Source organism: Ptychodera flava, chromosome 8 (assembly GCF_041260155.1).
Source record: "Ptychodera flava strain L36383 chromosome 8, AS_Pfla_20210202, whole genome shotgun sequence".
In the NCBI taxonomy this organism is placed as follows: domain Eukaryota; kingdom Metazoa; phylum Hemichordata; class Enteropneusta; family Ptychoderidae; genus Ptychodera; species Ptychodera flava.
The window spans coordinates 34,775,254-34,798,425 of record NC_091935.1 but is presented as its reverse complement, the minus strand read 5'-3'; the positions used below and the strand labels follow the sequence as shown (position 1 = coordinate 34,798,425).

The following is a 23,172-nucleotide window of genomic DNA, read 5'->3' as shown; positions in this document are numbered from 1 at the left end:
ATAAGCAGGTGAGAGTGGAATATTACTGATGAGGTGTGGAAAATTGATTATACTAAAGTTGAAATCATCTCTCTTGTCATATAGCCTAGTAGAAAGGTGACCATTAGAGTCAAATTCAAGTACATGTCCAGATATGAAGCAGAAGAGGCCGTTTCTGTAGTTCTTAATCTCCAATTCTGGAGGATAAATCATAGCGAGATATTTACTGAATTCAGAGTTATTCAATGAAACATCGATCTTAGAAAATATTATGCAATACATTGATACCGAGCGTGAAAGTCAACCAGGAACTGGCGTTAGTGAATGATACAAATCAAATATAATCTATGGGTCATTGTCAAAATGTACAGGTCAATAGATTATAGAGTAGCTGGTTCCTGATAAGCATGCATTTCTTGAATATACAAGAAACTGTGTCACTTTTTACCATGTGCCACAGCAGGGTAAAAGTCAAATTGCTAGATTCTACCTTATTACCGATATAGCCCTCTTCATCTTCTTAAAAAAATTGCCAGACGTTTTAATACACACAAGATGAAATATAATAATACAAAAAGATAGTAACATTTCTCGCAAATTGCAAGTCTCTTGTTTTTTACGAAATCATGCGAGTAGGCTCACATTTTCAACAGTACCTTGTACATAGTATAGTGACAAAAGAGTATGCAAAACAACATGTAGCTTCATATCTTGGTGTACACCAATTTTGTAAAACTGACACTTACAACAATTCTTACCGTAAGTTTCTTGTTCATTACATTAAAATCTTAGTATGTACTCAATATTTGAATTTTCCTTACCAGTAGACATAAAGCGTAGATTGTCGCATTCTTACAATTATATTAGTTGTTATGATAGAGTACTTATTTAAATAAAAATACTATTCTGAATAGATACCTTTCACACAAATTATGACTATATAGCTGCTTTTGCTATGAAGATTACAATCCGCATCTATTGTTAATTTCATTTATCGTCATCAAAGTAATGCAATACTGGCATCTAATCAGCAAAAAGGCTACTGACATACAATCCTTCAAAGAATGAATATGCGCGTTAATCGTATAAAACCAAATTGAATGCAAAAAGTTCGGTTAAAATTTGATTTAAAAATGCCGATTTAAGGCAAAAAATTATAACAATGTTTTAAGCTTTCTTACCAGAAAAAATCGACTTAAATGGACTTTGGCCATTCTTATAAGGAGACAAAAATATAATTTACTGTATATAGTATTGAGTATGTTCACCTTTTAAAAGAATAATTCTGAGTAAACAGCTTTCCATTTTGTCACAAAAGACTTTATCCATGGTTTTGTTGTAGATCTCTCCACAAGTATCTGTTCTGAATTGAATTTCTTTAATACATTAATACAATATTGACTTGTAACATTAAGATAGTTTATAAATTTGGGTACCCTGTAATAAAAAATACCTGTCGTAAAATGACATCTGATTATACAGAAAGTGTAGATTTGTGGTTTTCGTATGAGAAATTGCGAAAGGATTGATCGAAATGTGTAGTAAAAGTGCCCATATAAGGCAAACAATTAACGATCATTGTCAAGTCATTCCTCCAAACATGTCATGGACCAGTTTCACCTTACATGGTCACTGGGTGGTTTATAAGGCTTACACTTAAGCAGGGTTTCAATGGTCCAGATGTCATTAATAAGTATCGGTGGCTTTATGCCTCACGCCAGAGATTTTAACTTTTATCACCTACAGTGCACGAATGAAGCTAACTTGCTCCGATTACTTGTGTTTCATTACCGAAATTATTCTGTAAAAGGAAAGTGCTTGCCTGAAAGTTCGCAACCATCATGATTCACGCCTTCGAATGAACATCTTGGCAGACTTTTGTATTCTATTAGTTGTTTTACAATGGATATCTGTATATTCTATTGACGTTTAAACATACTTCAACAATTGCACATTTGATATTTGTACCCACTGGCACTCATTGGATGAGCATATCGTGAAATGCAAGCAGCAACGTACATATAATTGCACTTTACATCACATGCCAGTTAAGTAGCAGTGATAATATCGACCTTCTTTGTAATGTACGCTACAGAAATATACCGGCACACAGCAATATATAGCACCGCCCTGCCGTACAAAACATATGTAAAAACAGAACCTTCCTTAATAATTATACCGCAGACAGTTTTCTGAGTGTACCCAGCTGCTACGAAGTGTTTCACTCAGACAGCGTCGTACACTGGGTCCAAGCTAATTGTCTGTTTTGAGCTTTCAAAGTTGGAATACTCTAAGAATGAATCCAGATAGCAAAGACTGACGTCATAGCAGTACTGGTACTGTGCCTGTTAAGACAGATAAGAAGATAAACATGAAGTATCAGTAAGAATGTAAATTCCGGGGTCCAATTCAGGTGAAATACAGTTCAACTTTTTACAAGGGGTGTTTCTTTTAGTTTTGATATACAAACATGAAGATCACTATAATGCAGACATAATTGTTCAGTTGCGAGAAATTACATTCAATGATGATATCACAAAGAAGAGAATTTTAAATCACACACTTCGAGTTTGACGTTAAGCATTGTGTTTAAAAAATGTAGGAGTAAAGGACCAACAAAATCATGATAGGTCTTTTCAGCCGAACGTCTTTGAGGTGTATGTTGTTGACTCACCAGAGTTTCAACCATCCCTGGTCTGCTGTTTCTCAACATTTTAACAGCTTGAAATACGTCAACCGTGTGTTCAACTTTAATCCTCTCAAAGACCGCAAAAAGAGCGCAGAAGACTCCACTTCTCCCAATACCATTACTGTCGAATTAAAATGTGTTTTAGTCTCACTAAGATAGTTTGACGTAAAACGTCTAAGTTACTGTTTGATAAACAACGCCTAACAAAGAGACAAAAACTGTGTACTAGTGTTTTGCAATGTTAACTGCCACTTGCTTGGACGCAGTGGCTTGCACTGAGTTTGAGCATTATATACTACTAGTAATAGCTACTTCTTGTTCGACATGTGTATCAAAGTGACATCACGGTGTTTAAAGTCCAGAGTCGTTATTGCATCTAAAGTCTCATACGTTTACAGTCAAACAATGGAATTATATAGATGGACTCAAATGTACATTGTATGAAGTAAATGATTTACCTGCAATGAACTGTGATGACGTTATCACCAGACTGCTGCTGAGCTTTCTCAACCAATCCAATCAAGTCTATCATAACGGATACGGAAGGTGGAATGTCCTGTGCAGCAGGCCAGTTGACTTGTACCTGTTTGATTTCACGTACGGCTCCCGGACCCTGTTGACCAAATGGTAGCGATATCAGTGTCCAGATTTTTTAGATCCCCATTTCTATAGACAGAGGTCTACACGATTAAAAAGAATCCGCAATCAAATTTCTTCACTATTCACAATACTACAGGCCGTCTGACTATGCTCATTGTCCACGTAAAGTGCTAGCTATAAGTTTCAAAATATTCGCGATTTCTCGGTCAAATAGCTAATGAATAAGTATGGTAAATTGTTTGCCCAGTTTTCAGTGTGTATTGAAGTTGTAATTGGATATCAAAGCTATGGACCAGCACTGGCGGTAGCCCTCCAGACTTACCGCCTTTGCTGAATGTGTTAAAAGAATTGTTCTAACATTCATAGCATCGTACACTTCAGTTGATTTGACCTCGATGATGAATGGGTCGAAATGGAGCACCTCCTCATCTGACCAATACTTCCCTCTTTTCTGAAGAAGATAAAGAAGAAGGTTTAACCAAGGGCAGCCAGCAAAGTAGCTGCAGTACTGTAGCTCGAGGTTTTACCTGGCTATTCGGGTCGGACGGCAAAATCTAATTTTGCCATCCGACCTAAATACCTAGACAAAACCTCGAGCTGCAGTACTGCAGCTGCCAGCAAATGTGTTTCTGCAAAAACCTGATCTTAACTTATAAGCGAGTTATCACCTGGCAGGCGGATAAATTTTCATTCACCTTCACTCAGCGACCAGGTTCTAGAGCTTCGAATTCTTTGGCGAGGGGGGGGTGATCATTGTCATTTGGGATAAAGTTCTTACCATATCATCCGTTTCCATGTCGTTTAGCATGATAATTGTACCAGTCTTGTAATCATGCACCATTCTCCAGAAATCAATAATGGTGTGCTCCATTGGCATCTGGGTCGCTAGGAATGCATCAGTTCGTTTATAAGACTGAGAGAGAGAGAGAGAGAGAGAGAGAGAGAGAGAGAGAGAGAGAGAGAGAGAGAGAGAGTTATTATTCAAAACAATTTCAATAATAAAGTAGAGAAGATGTCACGTTCTTACAATAGAAGACAACTTGAATTATATGTGGTCATAAAACAGACTTCAGTTGACGATTGGTGTGAACTTTTGTGTTATCTTCGAGCCCTAATATTTTAAGACATAATGGAATGTATCCCATTATTCAACATTCATATAATCCATATATTAGTTCTATTAGCGATGATTGGTATCATAAACTTCAGGATAAAGTGATTTTGGGGAACTTACTGTTACGTATGAAGCATTGATATAGTCTGTGGCATCTTCGTTCTCTAAACGAGTCATCAGTATCGGTCTGCATTTATCAACTACAGATTGATACAATCGTACATGATTTTAAAATATGCATTGGAATCACGTTTGTTTCATCAAAATATCAAGAATATGGAATGCAGTTTTACACTTTGATTCAATATTATGTGAATTATGTTGGTAAACGAGGGTTCGCACATTTGTATGTGCAGTTATGTGCATGTTTACTTGTCGACTATGAACACGGTTGAAATTTAAATAAACATTTCAAGGTGAGTGATTGTAATGTTTTGAAGTACATTTAACCTTTGTAATCCTACAGCCTGTAGTATAAGTAGTTAGTGATTAACAAGTTACGACAAAGCAAACTTACTGGGTACGATGTGTGGATACCTGTTCTTGTTTTCATTTTCACTCCTCTGGCCAACATTACAAGTATCTTGAGACGGCTCGTGGCAAAGTTTTGCAAGATTCTATGCAGAGTAGACAAAGATTGTAACATTAATACCTTGGAATCATTGTGATAGATAGAGAAGATACGGGACAGAGTCATCATGTTCAAAAATAGCATTATCATCCCATGATCCCATGTTCTATCGGTCTCTTTAGAAGAAAGTGTACTAAATAGTCAGATGTTTATAGCATGCAGAGACATAAAGCCACAAGAAATGTGTCTGTGGATTTGTAATTGTGTTGTTTTATTTCTATCATCTTGTTTTGTACTTTTTGCGACTTCGTTAAGGCACTTACATCAAACTCAATTTCCAAGGCAGACCTTTCCGTCAGAGCATCTTTTTGTTTCATTTTGTGGAGTTTCTGTCTCAGATCATGAGTCGGTATCGCGGTAATACCGCACAGTGTTGCCTCGAGGACTGCACTGTAGATAAACTCGTATTGCTCCTGAAACGATCCACAATGCCAGATATAAAGAATTAATCTAGGCTAAAGTATCCCAGTCTGAAAGGAAAGCAAACAGTCTTTACAACACATTTCTTTGAAATCAATTTTCGTACTAAAACCAAAATTCAGCGTAGAAAAATATCATATGCGCAATTGTAAAAACCCCACAGCAATTGTTGTTTATGGACTATTGAACATTTAGTGTCCCAGTGGGTTTGTTTACTTGCGATTGTTAGTTAATTGCACATATGATCCAAGCACAGATGACGTGCATTCTATCACGAAATATTTGACCCAAAAGGGTTTACGGATACGTTAAGAGCGTGAGGGCAGGTTTTTTACCCATGATGGCCATATTTAGATACGTCTGAGATATTACTAGCGCTGGCGTTGTACTCGAACGCATGAATCAGAACAAGACACGGAGATGCGATAGCAAGGTAGATGTACAGAATAATGAATCTTACTGCTGTTTGCACAAAGTTTATCCTTTCCCGTCTTCCTTGCAGCACGAAATTGAAGATGTCGACTTGCTCCTCAGCTTCGGCCATTTGTAACATGGCATCGATTGTAATAAAAGTTCCCGTGCGACCGACTCCAGCACTACGTGGGAAAATACAACGTATGTAAGGTAGGTCTGTCACATACTTGTAATAGCTTGTACCATATACTGGATGATGAAAAATTGCAAATACAATTTCTGTTGACCGAATCCGTACACAACTAAATGCCAGATGGGTATGTGTTAAAATTGCAATCGTTCACTCGGAGAGTTTTAATGACGTTGAGATTTTTGTGCATGACCAATAACATGGTTAGGTTTGTTTTTCCTATGATGTGAGTAGACCAATCGGAAAGACGTGGCGCTATCTAGTACGTAAATTTACATTTCTTACCTGCAATGAATGATCAATGGACCGGACCGCGTATACTTGTTGACATTTCTCAAAAAGGCGAGTACGGCTGATGGATACTGGGGCACTTTCATGTCAGGCCATGAGGTGAATTGAAAATGCCTGATTTCTCTGGTCTTGCCTTCATTCTCCTTTGGGACAAAAAGTCACAGTAAGTGTCAGGTGGAAGGTGAGACAGGGAGCAAAAATGCACTTACATTTAAGCCATTCGCTGTATGGCGTGTGTTCAGAAAAGCGTCATATTGCAGCATTCACATGTTATCCCTGGAAGGGTTAAAGGTATACGGTCAACTGTAATCTAAATATGCCCATATATGGTCAAATGGGCGTCTCTTGATATTCAAAATGCCCATGTGAGGGCGCTGTTTTTAAAAAGCGGCCACCCGCTTAAAATCTGTGATTGGTTAGATTTCCTCTTTCCATGGTAACTGTGGCAAAATTTGAACAGGTGACAGTATACCTTTAACACGCGCAATAAGGGGCAAATGATTAGATGTTCTTTCAAATGAAACTGAGCTCCCTGTGGGGCAATTACCTCGTTAAGTGCCCTTAGACTATATCATGAACCCATGGTAGCTGTATGAGGAGGGTAACGATTGGGATATGTTGTTTTGCCTTGACTGTTTCGCTTAGCAAATTTCATGACTGATTTCCAAATCCATACGTAAATCCTAGTTGGAATTGATGGAGGTTGACATAGAACTGGCATAGTTCTGAAAGTTCGACAAACAAGACATAACATGGACATCGAAACAGTGAACATTCAACATGGAATTGCTGCTGGAACATGACAAATATCCAATACTTGTAAAAAAATTAAAAATGAAAGATTAAGTCTAATAATGTTAATATTAATACATTCCCTTTAAAATTATGTTTAATTGCATTATTTCCTGAAATGAGTGAAAGTTTCTCGTACATTTTTCAAATGGAATTTTCTGATGACCCAATCGTTGAAGACTTCTTCACGAACATTTTTCACACACAAGTTTCCATATGTGATTGGTTCCTCATCCCTTTTTGGCCAATATTGTATACATTTCTCCTATATAAGACAAAGACATCCTTTTTAAATAGATAATCAAAGATCTGCTTCAGGTAGTCATCGAAATACTATAAGACAATGCGGAAAATTTAGTATTTGTGCTTTGCGACAGAAAAATAGAGGTACCGAGCAGAGAATCACGATGCTCTGTTGTTTTAAAAAACCACAACTGTGACTTGTTTTGCTTATGTTAAACGAGTCTTCTCAAGGTCGACGCTTCCTGCCCTTTGCTTTGAGCAGAACGTTGAGTCTATCCGTATGGTACATTCAGAATATTTTTTAAAAGCCCGAAATACATTTTGCCGTGACCATGAATGATATAATCGTGATCTTTCATTCGATTAATCGCATCTACAGCCAGCAATTGTGTTCTGTAGTACTAAGAAGGTACTGATTCTTCAAATCTCTCGCATCAAGGTAATGACAAGCACAAATTTCCATAATTGACAACCCAACCTTATTGTTTTCCATACACTTGGTTGCCATCAATATTGACATACAGTTTTCTTCCCAAATCATTCTCCAAAGGTCGTCCACGGTGTGCTTCTTTGGACCTGAGTTCAATGATACAAAAACACTTTGCACGTCAGAAAAAACTTAGACTTAAATGCGACTACTAAGAAGTTCCAGTACATTTACACCAAGTTTGATTTCTTGTCAGTTGATATAAGTTAGCTAAATGTCACAGTATGTGTGCATGCAGGATATGACTAGCAATTGAAACACATGCATTGTTATCGAACTTCAATATCTGTGTATCCATGTAAGTCTATCTGTATACGTTTGTCAATTCATACATTTCTGTATCAGTTGTGTAGTTCTCGAACATTGTGACGATACAGAAAGAAAACAATGATTACCCTGTGTTGCAATGTAAGCCTTGGTCTTCTTGTATCCCTGTTAGGTCAGAAAAGTGAAAATTTTCAAAACGAATATACGACATTGCACAGACATGACAAGCATAAACTCACACATACAACACAATCTAGTTGTCCTCTCATGTGAATTGTTCATTGTTACATGTGATGAAAATGATATGTAAAATGACGAATTTTCTACAAAATGAGCAATTACCGTGATACATGGTTTTAAAAACAATAGTGTTGCAAATCTGTATTGTTGTTCTATATACACTAAATATCTGACCAGAGTTCTTTAAATTCAAATTCATCTTACACTGATGTAATTGGCGTTGATATAGTCTGAGTTTGGATCATCACCTTGCTTCTGAAGGACGACACGTGAGTGGTCATCTGTACAAAGTATGCAAGGAAAACAATAATTATCAAATTGACTTGCGTGTAACTATCAGTAATTACACGTAATACATCCCAAGGAGAGATATCAATTTCCGCAACGTTTGCAACCAAATGGATCGCTATATAACATTTTGTACTTCCTAACGATCCCAAAGTGAACCCCAGTTGTCGTCATCAAGGTCTGACGTGATGCACATTGTTCCTAAAGACAATGTTAATGTTTGTCTTTCATTGATGTATTACCTGAGGATTAATTTTTACTTATAAGCACCGTACATTGGATAGCAGAGCATAGCATAGCACATAGCATAGCATGGCATAGCATAGTCTTCGGTCGCATTGCAAGGTATGGAGTAGATTAGGGAAGATGAATGAAGTGGATACGATCAAGACCAAGCAATACATCTGCAAGATAAAAATCTAATATTTGTTTTTGTAAGGTATTCACATCGCTTCTACAAAATGAAAACAAATTTTATAACACTTACAAGCACAGATGTTCTTGAATCGATTCTTCGGTCTGTTCACAGCCGTTTGAGAGGCATTCCATGCCGCAGTTTGGCCTTTTGGTAGGAGCTGGAAAACCACAAGGGTCAATGAATTACAAGGTTCCACTTAGAGTAAAATATTTTTCGCAGACATTAAGTTCATAGTGGCGGGTAACTATGTAAAATATATTTCTGCGACATAGAAACAGACACACACAATAAGACAGCACTGCTACGTCTCTCACCTTATATTCTTCCTTAAAGGTATTTTTGTCTTCATTTGATTTTTTCTTCCATTTTATATAATCCACCAAATCAACAACTTTTATCGGTTTCAAGTGTGAATAGCCATCTGCTGTCTTACTGATTTCTGAAACGACTTTAGATGACACAACGGTCATAGATCGAGGTGGGGGTGACCCCTTGCTTAACGGTCGAGGTGGCGGTGATCCTATGCTTGATGATCGAGGAAGAACAGCCTTTCTTTCAAATTGCACGTTAGCATACAGACCGACAGAGTTGGAATGAGAGTCCTGACGCGCCTGGTTGAGTCCCAAGGCTGACGCGTTTTCATACTGTGGCGTCGAGTGTTTGTCAGCATTTGGGACAGCGTAGGGACTTGGATCTTCAAAAGGAATGAACGAGAGAAGTTAATATACAAATGAACAAAAAGTTTGGCTGTGGCTTCTTCGTCAACTAAAAATACATTTTCAATGTTCGACTCTCAGTGCTGGCCATTTAAAGGACACTAAAACAGTTATACACGGCAACAATGCTGTGAAGATGCACTGAAATCAATGTTATCGGCTTTCATTGGCTAGCATGACCTATGCCGTCTTAGAGGCTAATGTTAATGAGACGTCAGAGATACGTGAAGCATAAATTATTGCACATTGGATATGCAAAAGAATTTATTAAACGACTATAAGTGTTAGCGACATACCTGGTACATCTGCATAGTTCAGCGGGGCTGTTTCTTTCGGGGGTTTATTTTTGCTGGAAGACGAAACGTGCGAAAAGTATAGTAAACTTTGCTAGGAATAAATTCACATACTTTATGTCGATTGCTTCAATGACACGTTTTCAAGCCCCGACGACTGATGGGTCTGCAATGTTGACAGATCTGAAATGTTTAAACTTAGCAAAGGAACCGTGATCCCATAGTTTTTCTTGACCACAGCGGCACGTTTATCATGACGTTCTTGACGAAGAATAGCAAGTACTCACCGTCTTGAAAAATAGCAAAGAAGAAGTATCAAGATCAGCAGACCGATGGCAAGAGAGGAACAAACGGCGGACACTATAATCGCAGTCGTAGCTGTCCCGGATTCCGCTGTTGATATCAAAGGATATGCCAAAGCGTTATATTATTTATAACGAGTAGACATGTGGTCGTACGATGATACAAGTATCACACTGCATGCTTGCCCAAGTCTACAGAGTTTCACATCGTCACATTTAATAAAAGATGCATTATGGACAGTGCTATGGATGGCATATACGAAAAGATATAAGGGCACAAGTACAATACTTTGCTTTCACATTACCTTGGCAGACACAGAATGGTATTTTACAGTGTGGTTGATATAAAATAACATAGTAAAATTGTATGTTAACCGACTCAGGACTGACCCACAACATTTCTACCCGCTGAAGAATAATTACCAAAAACCTTATAATATCAACAGATGAAAAAGTATTTTCTTGAGAAGATATCATTTTAAAACATATCTGTGTAGAATTTTTCACTTACACTTATCGAACGTTGTAGTGAGCAATGAATCGCTAAAAGGACCACTCCCAACACTGTTTTCCATGGTGACGCTTATTTCGTACGCTGTACTACTTTGAAGATTGTATATAGTAGCGCTGGTCTCTGTTGGGTCAGCTATCTTGGCTCCATAATGTTCCCCTGTACCATTTTCTCTGTGATGAACAGTGTACGACGTTACTGAATCACATTGTAGGATATCAGCCTCCAAGTCAACAGCATCAACCTGACATCCGCGTAAAGTGCACGTGAATGAGTTCGAAGAGAGAGATTGACAACATTAATATGTCACCGATAATCGCTTCTTTGCCATATGAAATGCGCATCAATGGAAAATCTTGCATAGCCTGATCTAATGAAAAATTCAATAAAATATGAGATCATGTAATTTCTAGTAAAATATGTAACCATGAATAATCAAAGCTCAATATAAGCGGTAGTCTTGCGTTCACAAACTACAAACTTCTCTCTGGGGCTACCAAAATCCATGGAATGGTAGTCCGCACTGCCTACCAAAGCCTGGAACTTGAAATTCAGTGAGTACACAGAAAGGCCAGACTTTGCAACTTTGCGGAATTTTGCAACACGGTTTCTATATCTGAACTGCCATACTCGAATGACAGGCACAGGAAATGATAGCCAATGAAAATGCATTTTTGTTGCATTTTGATCATAATATTTTAATCACTAATACAAAATTATGTACCTCCTCTCTACAGAAAGCCAATGGTCTATTTTAGCCCTGCTACAGTATATCTCAGTGCTGAAAAGGTCGTATCGTTTTCATGACGTCTATCACAATTTGCATGCAACTCTGACAGTGAAACCGGTTGTTAATAGGTCACCAAACTTTTGAATATCGATCACTAACATAACGTCCATTTTACCTGTTTCCTTGGGTATTAAAGTTGTGCAATGTTCACATCAAATGACTAGAAATAGACTTTATAGGCAGAATCTTGAAAATAGCTTTTTCTTGTCTGGTCAACGAAATATAATATCCCTGAACTAAAGTATGCATGGGCTACAAACCATTGTCACTTGGCTATTAACTTCAGAAAATGGTAGCCCAAGTGGACAACCGGGGAAAAAAGGGTAATTTCGAGCCCTGATTGTAAAACGAATATCTTAAGTTCTCAAAAGCATACGTTCTATCGTCATTTTCGAAAGTAGCTCCGACCATGCGATGCGGCACGGAAAGGCTACAGTCACTGTGGGTTTAACGTTGTGCGAACCTCGAAACTTTTCATCAAACTTACCTCAAGCTATTTTTTAATCATTCTCTTTCAAAATAAAGAATAACTATCAAATGTCGCTGTGCAAACTTCGGTACAAGGGAAACTATTTACCCATATCTACAAATATTTGAAATTCAAAATGGCCATGTTCCGTGTACATTTGTTATCTCTAAGGGAGAAATAAAATGCCAGAGTGAAAACTTTATTTACTCCATCATCTTCAAAATGAGCCCAACAAGTGGTAGGCCAAAACGAATATTGTAAAGGCTTGAAAGTCCGAATTTCTGCCCCGATGCGTATTCTAGTCTAAACGAAAATGCATAATACAAAGATTTTGCAATAAGGTAAGTTACTTGCGACAACTATAGAAACTGAGTTTCTTAAACTACTATTTCTCGACATCACAGTTACATTGACTGTGCAGATCTGAAAATGAGTCTCTTTTACACGATGATTGCTACATTCCACTTACCGTCCATATTACTTCTATAGTCGAAGAACTTAGCGGGTTGACCTCTTGCAGGACTGGCGAACCCAGCGGAACTGGCGAAAAAAATGAATTTCGTGCTTGCTTTATATCGAAAAAATAGAAATTATATTCTACGCTTATAGTTGATCGTAATCAATAGTCCGAAGCAATAAGTAGGTTGGTTAAAGCCAAGAACGAGATTTATATGACTACAATTACACCTTGACGATTATGTATTAAGCAAAGCAGAATGTGAAATTGAATGCAAGAGCTAGCAACGACGCAAAAGCTGCAACTTTTCACGAGATAGGACTTGACAAGACTAGGCTTCGTATCTCAGAAGGTAAAGCTGCAGCGTGTTAGACATGACAAGAAAGAAAAAGCTTTTCTACTACTTTCCTCGTAGGAGAAACCTTTCTGTCCTGGGGAGCTATTTTGATTGTGCCACGCTGTAGAAGGCGCCCGTCATTACGATTATAGTGTCTCTTGGCAACATGCAAGTAGTTGAATGCCATCATGTTTGTACTGTGCACAACGATTAATGAGTTGTAACCAGCAACAGACCTGCTTTTTATTCGTCACCACATCATATTTGAGAATACTATTGCCATTTGTCAAAAATTAATTGCTGTGATGGTATTAGTAGGGAAACGTCTTCACTCTACTATCGTTTCGGATATTATTTTTCGCATATTTACTTCTAATATTACAAATGTGCTCAATATGATAATTATTTATCTCAATTGTGCAAATGACAAGTAAGTTTACTCTAACCTGATGGTTCGTACTTTGGTCTGACGGTCTGATGAAAATGTAACGAAAACTAAAAGGTTATGTCACAGATTTAAAAAAACAACTTTGTGGCCTATATAGCTTCTCTTATTTTATGACACAAATGCAAAACCAGACCTCTCTTTCCATGGCTTTCATAAGCTAACTCTTGATGTTATACATTGTCTATCTTTACGCGTGTTGACGTGTGGTTACAAAGGCCCCTCCCATATATGCCAGCTTGTCACATGCTCCCTCGTTCTACACATTTTACCCTAGCTGTTCTCGTTTCTCCAAATATCCTGTGCTCATAGTGGCTGCATAAAGATATTTTTGCGCGCATTGGTCATCGCGGAAATTGTTTTATGCGCATACAAGAGGGACAGCATAACACAATTTAAACCGAGAAGCACAGATTCCTCTGCAATACGAAAAGATAATCTACTGACGCAATGCAGTTACCGCGTTTCATAATGTGACGAAACTGCCATAACCGATACTAATCCTTACGGCCCTGATACTGTTTTCGCGGACCGAGGTCGTACGGCGGAAGGGCCCGAGCGTGCGAGGGCCCGCACGCATTACGACCGAGGTTCGCAAAAACCGTATCAGGGCCATAAAGGTTTTATCATTTACCTTATGGAATGATAAATATGTAGTTAAAAATATTGTGCAAAGGTTTGAAGATAGAAGAAATTCATGCAATGTCAAACATTTATCGCCATTTTTGTAACTTTTTCGGAAAAGCGTTGGCCGTATCCTGTCGCGTATTGATATACATAATAGACAGGTTTGGCTACAAATTTTACGTGAACGTAAACGCGTAACGTCACGAATTTTGCGATGATGTCATCGACTTGTGCGTACGTTCTCCACGTACACGGAGCCGGCCTTTTCCCGGTTATCCCATAATGCATTGCGGTGACTTTATCAAACACCGTATATAAGCTAAAAACAGCGAAAACATGCTGATTTGTTTTGTACAACGGATTGTTATAGAAGAATGACACAAATTTGCAATACCAAATAATGCCCCGTGTATAATCTAACCATCAGCGACGAAAATATAGGACTGGGTGTAATCTGCCATAGAGTTCTATGAGTAACGCAGGGAGTAACGTACGCTTTGTATACCCTGGCGCGCAATGCATCATGGAACCGGTAAAAGAACTATCTCCAGGCAGAGTTCATCTTATCGTGTATTACCCACAATTCCTGATGTGTTCGATTCGGCGATAAGAACTCTGGTTCCGAGAGTGGGAGCCGGCGCCGCGTATTTACGTAGAGACAGCCGTTTTCACGTAATTTGTAAACGTGTAAATTTATTCTCATCTTTAGGTATCAAAACATGATATAAACTGTGAATCATTCATGCATGTTGTTAGTTGGATATATGAGAGTGACATCCTCAAAGATATTCATGTATTTTCGTTATTTTTATGCGAAATATTTCTTCGTCGGTTCGCGTCATTCCGGGTAACCATTGAGCTGTCTCTGTGATGCAGAAACAGACTACGGGAACTCGAGCCGAGCAGAATCATTTCTTGCGCGTGCCACACGAACGGGTCACGTAACGCGTAGCCAAACGGATTTTTGCATGTGAGTGTGTACGCAAACGCCAAACCTGTCTAATGACGCCATTCGTTTCCCTCTAGAACTTGTAGAGCGATGAGCGACCAACAAAGAATGAGGCGTAAATCGTGGTGTGAGAAGAACGGCGTGGTGGAACTTATTGTAAATTTCACTGCACTGGCAGGGAAATGCGATTATCAGTAATAAGCTCGATTGAAATAAATATATTGCCGTTAATTTTATGAGAATTTCGCGATGAAATTTCCGTGCACTTAGGGCTGGGTGACGGTGACGGCTAAGTCTTACATGCTCAGCTTATCTGTCGCACGATCGCACTCGATCGCATTTATATTGTTCACTTTAAAATCATTCAAAAACGCTGACACCATCCATAATGTGCTTAGTCAACGTTGGATTTTAATCTGAAACCCTGAGAAATATCACCCATTTGCGCTAACTTCACTGTTGCCCACAAGAGTGGGGGCGTCTTTTGAAATAGCGTTAGGGCCTACCCAAGAACGTGGCTGAGGTATATGATAAGATGAGATATAGTCTTTGTATCTAAATGAAACATATCTAGACGATGATTTTTCAAGAGGAAGGCTGTACATTTAGCATGAACTGAGGTGATAGCTTATAATGTACTGATCTCGAAGTAAGGAAGTTTACAATGTATATCCGACAGGGGGGAAACGAGAGCATGTTCTAAACCCTTGCGACACGGCAACTCTTGTGGTCGCCGCAGCCTATCGTATCGTAAAACAAGTCTTCATGCGGGACGGTTATGATGATTCAAGCCGGTAACTCTGTCATTTCGTAGGCTATTGTAGCATCTTTGGTCAAGTTACCATATCCCATCTTACGAAAAATTGCAGCATGTGACATGAGATTTGGACTTACCGTCACACAAAGTCTGTCCTACAACAGGAGGACCAAGATCTCCACCACCACCGACACCGGGTCTGTGTGATTTCACCGCAAATGTGTAGTCAGTGTACGGAGATAATCCTTCCATTTTGTACGTCGTTGTCTGGTTTGTGGTGTTACCAGCCTGTTTAAACTCATCGTTGCCGGTCATTTTGTACCAGACTTCATACTTTTCTATTGGACCATCTCCATAATCGATTTGGTCGTTCCAGGCATGCCAGTTCACTGTCAGTTCTGTTTTATTGATTTCAGTAATCCACGGTTCGTGCGTCAACAATGGTTGAACTAGAAAATTACATACAGTTGTAAAAATTACAAAGAAGCAAGCAAAATGTTCCAGTGTGCAACGCAAATAAACGATAAGAAAACAATGACCCGTGTTCAATCGAGTTTCTTTGGAAACTTAAAACAGTTGAATGATGTTCAATAAAGTCTGCTATCATTAATAGCTTCAACATTCATTTTCCATCAAATCTAATCTGCTTCAGAGAGAACAGCATCTCCATATGCATTCACATTCACACGTCCTCACATCCCGTTTGTAAATAATTTTGTATAATCCATTCCACTCCATGCTATTCAACATCTGGTGCTAAATTTTGACAGTGTCACCCAGTGATGTTATCTAAAAATTCACCAGCTGACATCGAGTTGAGTCATTTTTGGCTCGCATTCGATATATGTATATATACCAAAGAGAGGTTATCTTATAAGGTGAATCATCCATTTGCATCCCACTTGCATGTCTGTGTGTATGTATGTATCTATGATTGTATGTGTTTATTTTGTCACTATTTCACTATGAGAGAGTCACCATACCGCATGCTTCGGCTTCAATACTTTCTTCGACCGAAGAAGGCATCAGTTTGCAAGTTACACTTTCATCATTAGTAACAGCGACACCTTCGAAAGTGTTTGTAAATGTATAGTCAGGATGGCTCCCATTTGTAATCGAACCAATATACGACATCGAAGATGTTTTCAGGGTCACTTTCATACCCTCGTCATTGGCAGTAATATTGCACGTAAAGGTAGTTGGCTGGCCAGAGTTGACTGTCTTCCCTTGTTGCAAACTTACAGTAGGGATATCATCTATAAAAAAACACAGTCATTTAATACATATTTTTTGTTAAACTTAACTTTACCAAATACTGTTACCTATGCCGTCTAAGTTTGTCTAAGTTTTCTGAGGAATTATACTGCAGTTTATATAATACCACGTATTTTTCTCTGTTTTAGCCGAAGGCGAGAAGTTGTACGGCTTGGCGAAAACCACTCGTATACGATGACGTCAAACAAAGAAAATACCAAGGGATTATATATTTATCACATGAACAGTCTTTTTATATTTCTTTTGTTGTGGATAGATGAAAATACTTGTCAAAGATTGCAAATTATCTTCTATTGCGAATGATTTTTTATTTCTCGGGATTGCTTTCTTTTAATGAGCAAAACGGCCATCGCCATCGCATTACACGGTACTTTCATTCTCAAATCTGATCAAGTTGAAATTTTGATACACCGAATATCATCTAAACCAATCAGACATACGGATTTAGTCACGTGAACTTGTCAATCAACTTGTCTCGCGCGGTCCCGCCGCAAAAAGAAGTCAGCCATCGGCCGGAAAGGCCTAGGGAGGCTTCACCGCACTAGGCCTGGCGGTCGCAGTATTATAACTATAGAGTTATTTGGAATATTTTCAAATAAATGAAAGGAAGGCAACATTGAGATAGAAACAGTAAAATTTCTTATCTTATTCAACATAGAGATGGAAACAGGAGATCTTATTCTAGGAGGTGCCGTGGCTTTCAACATATTGATCACAACCTTACGATCTTGGCGACACGAAAACTTCCGTTTGATGGCATTACGTTACACGTAAGCTTGCCTGTCGACACCGATATCCGCTAGCGCGCTGGTGTCAACTCGTCAATCCCGATCTCGGTCCGGTCGTCAGCGTTAACGTCTAGCAGACTTTGATGATTGCAGTGATACATATCTTTCCCGTAGATACCTCCCAATGTTCACTTGGCGGAAACTGTTTTGTTGTCACAATACATCCACAGCGCTGCACTGAAGAGTTCAGGCTACAGCTACAGTTTATGTCATCGCTACAGTCCTGCGCTGCAATTTCGATTCCGATCGAGAATTTACGGAATTGTTGATGTGTTGAAAGAAATTTATCGTTGTTCGTCGAATGACTTGCTGTTTGGGCCTCTATGTCGCTTTCCCTAAGACCATATGGTAATTATTTGTTCAGTTGAACTTACGTTGAGGAATAGCTTTCGGGTTTATCGCCAGGCACGACGTCCACACTGAGCAGTGCGACTGGAGCCGAGCCGCGATATTTCTGAGCTATTATGTCAATCGACTGCATTCCCCCATTCGCGTTTTGGAAAAAGCTAAAGTTTCAGTGACTCGAAATTTCGTTTGACATGCCTTGTATGTTTCCACGCTCGGATTTATTGCATTACCTTTTCGTAAACATGTAATGAGAGCATGGCATCGATCGCGACATATCAGTCTGTTCACCCAAGCGTCATGGCGTGCACGCATTAACGGTACCAGTGCAGGGAAAAAGTACCGGTTGGTGACGCACAACAGGGGTAATATGAATTTTATGTCTATTCTGGTCGAGGTCTAAGTCACACAGGTGGCGATCTGGGCCAGTTCGTGTGATCATGGACGTCAAACATAGATGGTGTGATGAATTAGTTTATTCATGACCCTGTGATCCTGTGTAAAGCTCATCATAATACAATCTCCAGGAAAGGACGTTCCTTTAAAGTTGTACCATTCGGAAATCTGCGATACACCATACGATGAATTAAGATTGCTCTTATCTCGAAATTGAAAGTCTTAAACTTTTGCACAAACCATTCCCTTTCGAAATTAAGGGACCAGCGAGAAAAATTGGTACTTGAGAAACAAATCTCCAAATACATGTATTTACCGACACTTGAAAGTAAAATGGACGCTATCCCCGTGTTAATTCTATGGAGAAAAAAAAATAAATTTTCGAATTTCACAAAAGGACGTAAAATTGTGTTTACTTCGTAAGCTTCTTAATGAGCCCCCACTAGTGGTAGATCAAAAAAGTTTTGAAAAGTTTGAGAGTCCGAATATCTTTCTCTGAGGCGCATTCTGCCGTGAAATCCAGCTCCCCCAGCCCCGTCTTTTCCACACATTAAATGTATTTAAGTAACCCAAATCCTAGCAAAGCCAGGTACCTAACACCCCCTCCGCCATGGCAATTTGGTCATGCCACAGCCCTGATGTCACCAATGAAAATAAACATATTGAACAGCCTGTGTTCGACAAGGTGAATTTCAGTGCATTTTAGAATGGTTTGTGAATAGAATATTTTTTAAAAACACGCTAGCGTTACACAGGAACAGCTGCAGTGTGCCATACTCGTCCTTACCAAAAGAAGAGAAAAAGAAACCATGATTGAGACAACACTAAAAGGATCGAAAAGAGCAACAACAATCATACTTAGATATTGATGGAACATTGGAAATGGTTAGGAAATAAATTCAAAAAATCTTATTGATAGATTTTGAAATGATCCATTGTCCATCGACGATAAACAAGATACGAATGATCAGTAGCTGTTATTTTCTTCTACATTTTCATTTTGTGTATAAACATCATTTTCTTGTACTTGCTTTCGGCTTGTTAATGCAGTTTGAATATGGAACATTGTTATTGTAATATAAACATTTCAATTTATGACTTGACTGAAATGTAACTGCCAGAAATATAAGTGTACAAGTTGCATATGAAGGCTGTATTAAAGCTGAATATTTCAACATGGTAGGGCGATGACGAAGAGCAAAAGAGCTGTGAAAAAGACATCAAACTTTTAGTATAATTTTGTTGGCTTAATCGATATTTGGTCATATAATTGGGTGGAGGGATTTGAAATATTTCGTAAATGCAGCCTACCCGAACCATATACAGTGATAGCTACTGACAAAAGGTAAGCTGTAAGGTTGACACAGACTAAATATGACATTAAACTGGTCCAATAATCACTTTCATTCAGGGTAATACATTACTTGGTCCATGGGACATTTGAGATTTACAAATTTAAGTAGGACCATCGTCAGTGGTGGTACTAGGTGTCCGGAATGGGTAAGCGTACCCTGCTAGCATGCTACACCCGTCAGGATTAGTCCCGAAATTGTCTAAATATTATATAAAGTAATACAATATATGAATCACTGTAATAAGTCAAAGCCGGGAATGCTGTCGCTAATCATTTGAGTGAACGAGGTGTCATATTTGGCCACAATGTCATCATATCGACCGTAGAACTTTTGAAAGTCCTCACGAGTCTTTTGGATGTATATCCCTGTCTCACTAGTTTTGATAGCAATAAGCTGTGTCTCATTTGAAAATCGGCGTAGGAATCACAAGCCCTACAATATCTGATCATTTGAGACATATACACACCATAAGAAGGTGCAGATGGAATATTACTTGATAAGTGGGGTTAATTTATGATTTCAAAATCGAAATCATCCCTTTTGTCTTAAAGCTTAGTGTGTAGCCCATTAGTACCCACTTGTAGGAACAGATCAAGATATGAAGCTGAGTTCTTACTCTCAGTTGTTTCTTTGATTTCCAGCTCATCAAGGTAAATATGTATAATAGAATTGTTTCGTACAGGAAATAGCATAGAACAATTCTCTAGGCGGAGAAAACTGGGTTGAGGGCGCTACACTAGTGGTGACCAGACGTGGTTCTTTTGGTGTTCAGTGATTTTGGTAAATTGTACCTGAAACGCTCCTGAGGTTTTATGCTGGACATCTTGCAAGTGTTTTCAGTAAATTGTTTAACTTGTCTTTGAATGATTATACAGTACCAACTATGTGGAAGAACTCCATCAGCCAAAAAGTTGAAACCGGTTTCAATGAATGATTATCGACCAGTAGCTTTAACGTCCATTATAATGAAGTGTTTTGAACGTATTGTTCGTTACCAACTTTTAAAATACACAAATTCCTCCCTTGATCCGTACCAATTTGCTTGCCGACACAATAAAAGTACAGATGATGCCACAATCACATTGTTGCATCACGTGTACACTCATCTCGAAAAGCCAGGTGCATTTGCGCGTTTGTTATTTATTGATTTCTCATCAGCCTTTAAATATACAATTCAACCCTATCTCATGGTACATAAACTTCTTAAACTTAATGTCAACCCCAGACTTAAAAAGTTTCGATCGTTGATTTTCTTGTAAATCGCACTCAAAGGGTGCGCTATGAGTCAACCTATTCAATCTCTCGGTCTACCTTTACTGGAGCTCCACAGGGTACTGTTCTTTCCCGATTCTATTTACACTTTACTCAAATGATTGTCATGGTAATGAATCTATTCCACTTGTCAAGTATTCTGATGATTCTGCGTTAGTAGATTTATCGAACTCTGACACCACCTACTTCAGTGAAGTCGAATTTTTTTCAAAATGGTGTAAAGAAAACTATTTCGATTGAAATGTGAAAAAGACAAAGGAAATGGTTATTGATTTCAGGACAAAACAACAGTTATTCCAAGTCTTTCGATGAAGTTGTAGTAGAAAGGGTTACTACATACAAATATTTAGGTACTATCTTAGACAGCAAACTCAAATTTAAAGCACACGTTGATTACATTAACTCAAAGTGTCAGTCCAGGATTTATTGCCTTCAGAAGCTTAGATCACTCAATGTCAATTCTGCAATCTTAAAAACGTTTTATCGTAGTTTTATTGAATCTGTGTTAACATTTTCATTTTTAAGCTGGTGTGGAGGTTTGAGTTTGTGTGGCAAAACATTCTAGGTTGAATTGTGAATACATGTATCAAGATTGTTGAAGGGCAACAGTTAAACCTCGGTTATCTATATATTCGACGCATGAAAAAAAAGGCAAAAGAGATTTTAAATGATCAAAATCACGTCCTAAGTAGATTGTATGAGAACCTGCCATCATGCCATCGTTTACGGGTTCAAAGGTGTAGAGCTGTGAGAACGAACTCGAGTTATATTCCGAATTCAATTTCAATTTTAAACAAGTCAAATAAGGGTAATGTCCAGTTTTTCATGCTGATTTTACTTTTTTGATTGTTTTACTGTGTAATGTTTTAGTTCTATAAGCTTTGTGTGCGTTGTGTGTTTGATGTTTAGAACCACATGTAAATTTCCCTAGTGGAGATAATAAAGTTTTCTGAATCTGAATCTGAAAATGGCAAAAAATAGGAGGTTTAGAGTGTCTTGTATGAAATTGCGCGTATGAATATAGTGATTGTGAATTGCCAACAGTTAAATCTGAGTTTGCTTTGATCACAATAATTTTATCAAACATCGACTAGTTTCTTCAATCTGTCATCCTTTCCGCATAACCAATGCTGAGATGATAAGAACAACGTAAATGTTGTAAAAAGCTTCGGATAGTACTTATTCTGTTAAATGTTCACTTGCATGCATGGATCGCGTGGTCATAATATCGGGAATATTACTAGCAGTAATTTAACAAGTACTTCCCTCTCGTATTAGGAATCTTGTAAAAACGCCGGACAGTGCATAATTATATTTGTTGATGCCAAAAAGGATAGTTTTAATATGTTTCTTTGAAGTAGTGTCGGCACACTCACCATCTTGGCACGTGTCACCAATATATCCATAATCACATCGGTCATTGCAGTTTCCGGAGTTTTTCTCACATGGACTCTGACAATGGCAGTCAATACATTTGTCATTGTGATAAAAGGTGCCATCGATACAACCTTTAAAATAAAGCAGTGAATGTAAGGAAAAGAAAGGTTTGAAATTCTTAAATTGCTAGAATGCAAAAGTTGTATTTACTCTTTTATTTTTATACATAAGAATCCAAAAGCGGCGAACTGTGTTTCACACACCTAAACACGTAGATGTACGCACAGTGTCATAATACTGGTATATTCACAGTCTAATAAAACGTAAACCATGGAAAGTGGACATCATTACACATTAGTCTGCAAGTTGCTGCAAGAGCTTTGATTTCTATGATATTGCGCTGCAACTTTGGCATTATATTTTAGCGGTAATGTAAGGCTTTTCACAACATAATGGGGTTTACGTCCGAATAGCGATCTTTCATTGATTTCATACGAGAACGGCACGGGGACGGATACGTCATCACTTTCTGCGCGCTCTCATCATGTTCTGATGATGTCACACGTTCTCTTGTCGTTTGGAAGTCGTTTTCTACGTGAAACTGCCACTTTTCTCGTACACCTTTTCCGAGAGCGATTTTCACGCTCG

The 23,172-nt window shown here is 38.3% G+C and overlaps 1 protein-coding gene across 1 annotated transcript; it reads right to left on the bottom strand.

Annotated features, from left to right (window-relative positions):
- Window positions 1-272: 272 nt before the first annotated feature.
- Window positions 273-11,130, bottom strand: LOC139139159 (receptor-type tyrosine-protein phosphatase epsilon-like). Its single transcript, XM_070707964.1, has 19 exons — window positions 10,886-11,130; window positions 10,360-10,465; window positions 10,076-10,128; window positions 9,378-9,757; window positions 9,133-9,220; window positions 8,562-8,638; window positions 8,246-8,282; window positions 7,842-7,939; window positions 7,260-7,385; window positions 6,323-6,471; window positions 5,894-6,029; window positions 5,277-5,426; window positions 4,900-4,999; window positions 4,503-4,582; window positions 4,047-4,181; window positions 3,591-3,719; window positions 3,127-3,281; window positions 2,654-2,789; window positions 273-2,324 (listed from the first exon to the last, which is right to left on the bottom strand). The coding sequence occupies exons 1-19, from the start codon at window positions 10,947-10,949 to the stop codon at window positions 2,205-2,207; spliced, it is 2,319 nt and encodes a 772-aa protein (XP_070564065.1). The 5' UTR covers window positions 10,950-11,130; the 3' UTR covers window positions 273-2,204.
- Window positions 11,131-23,172: the final 12,042 nt, after the last annotated feature.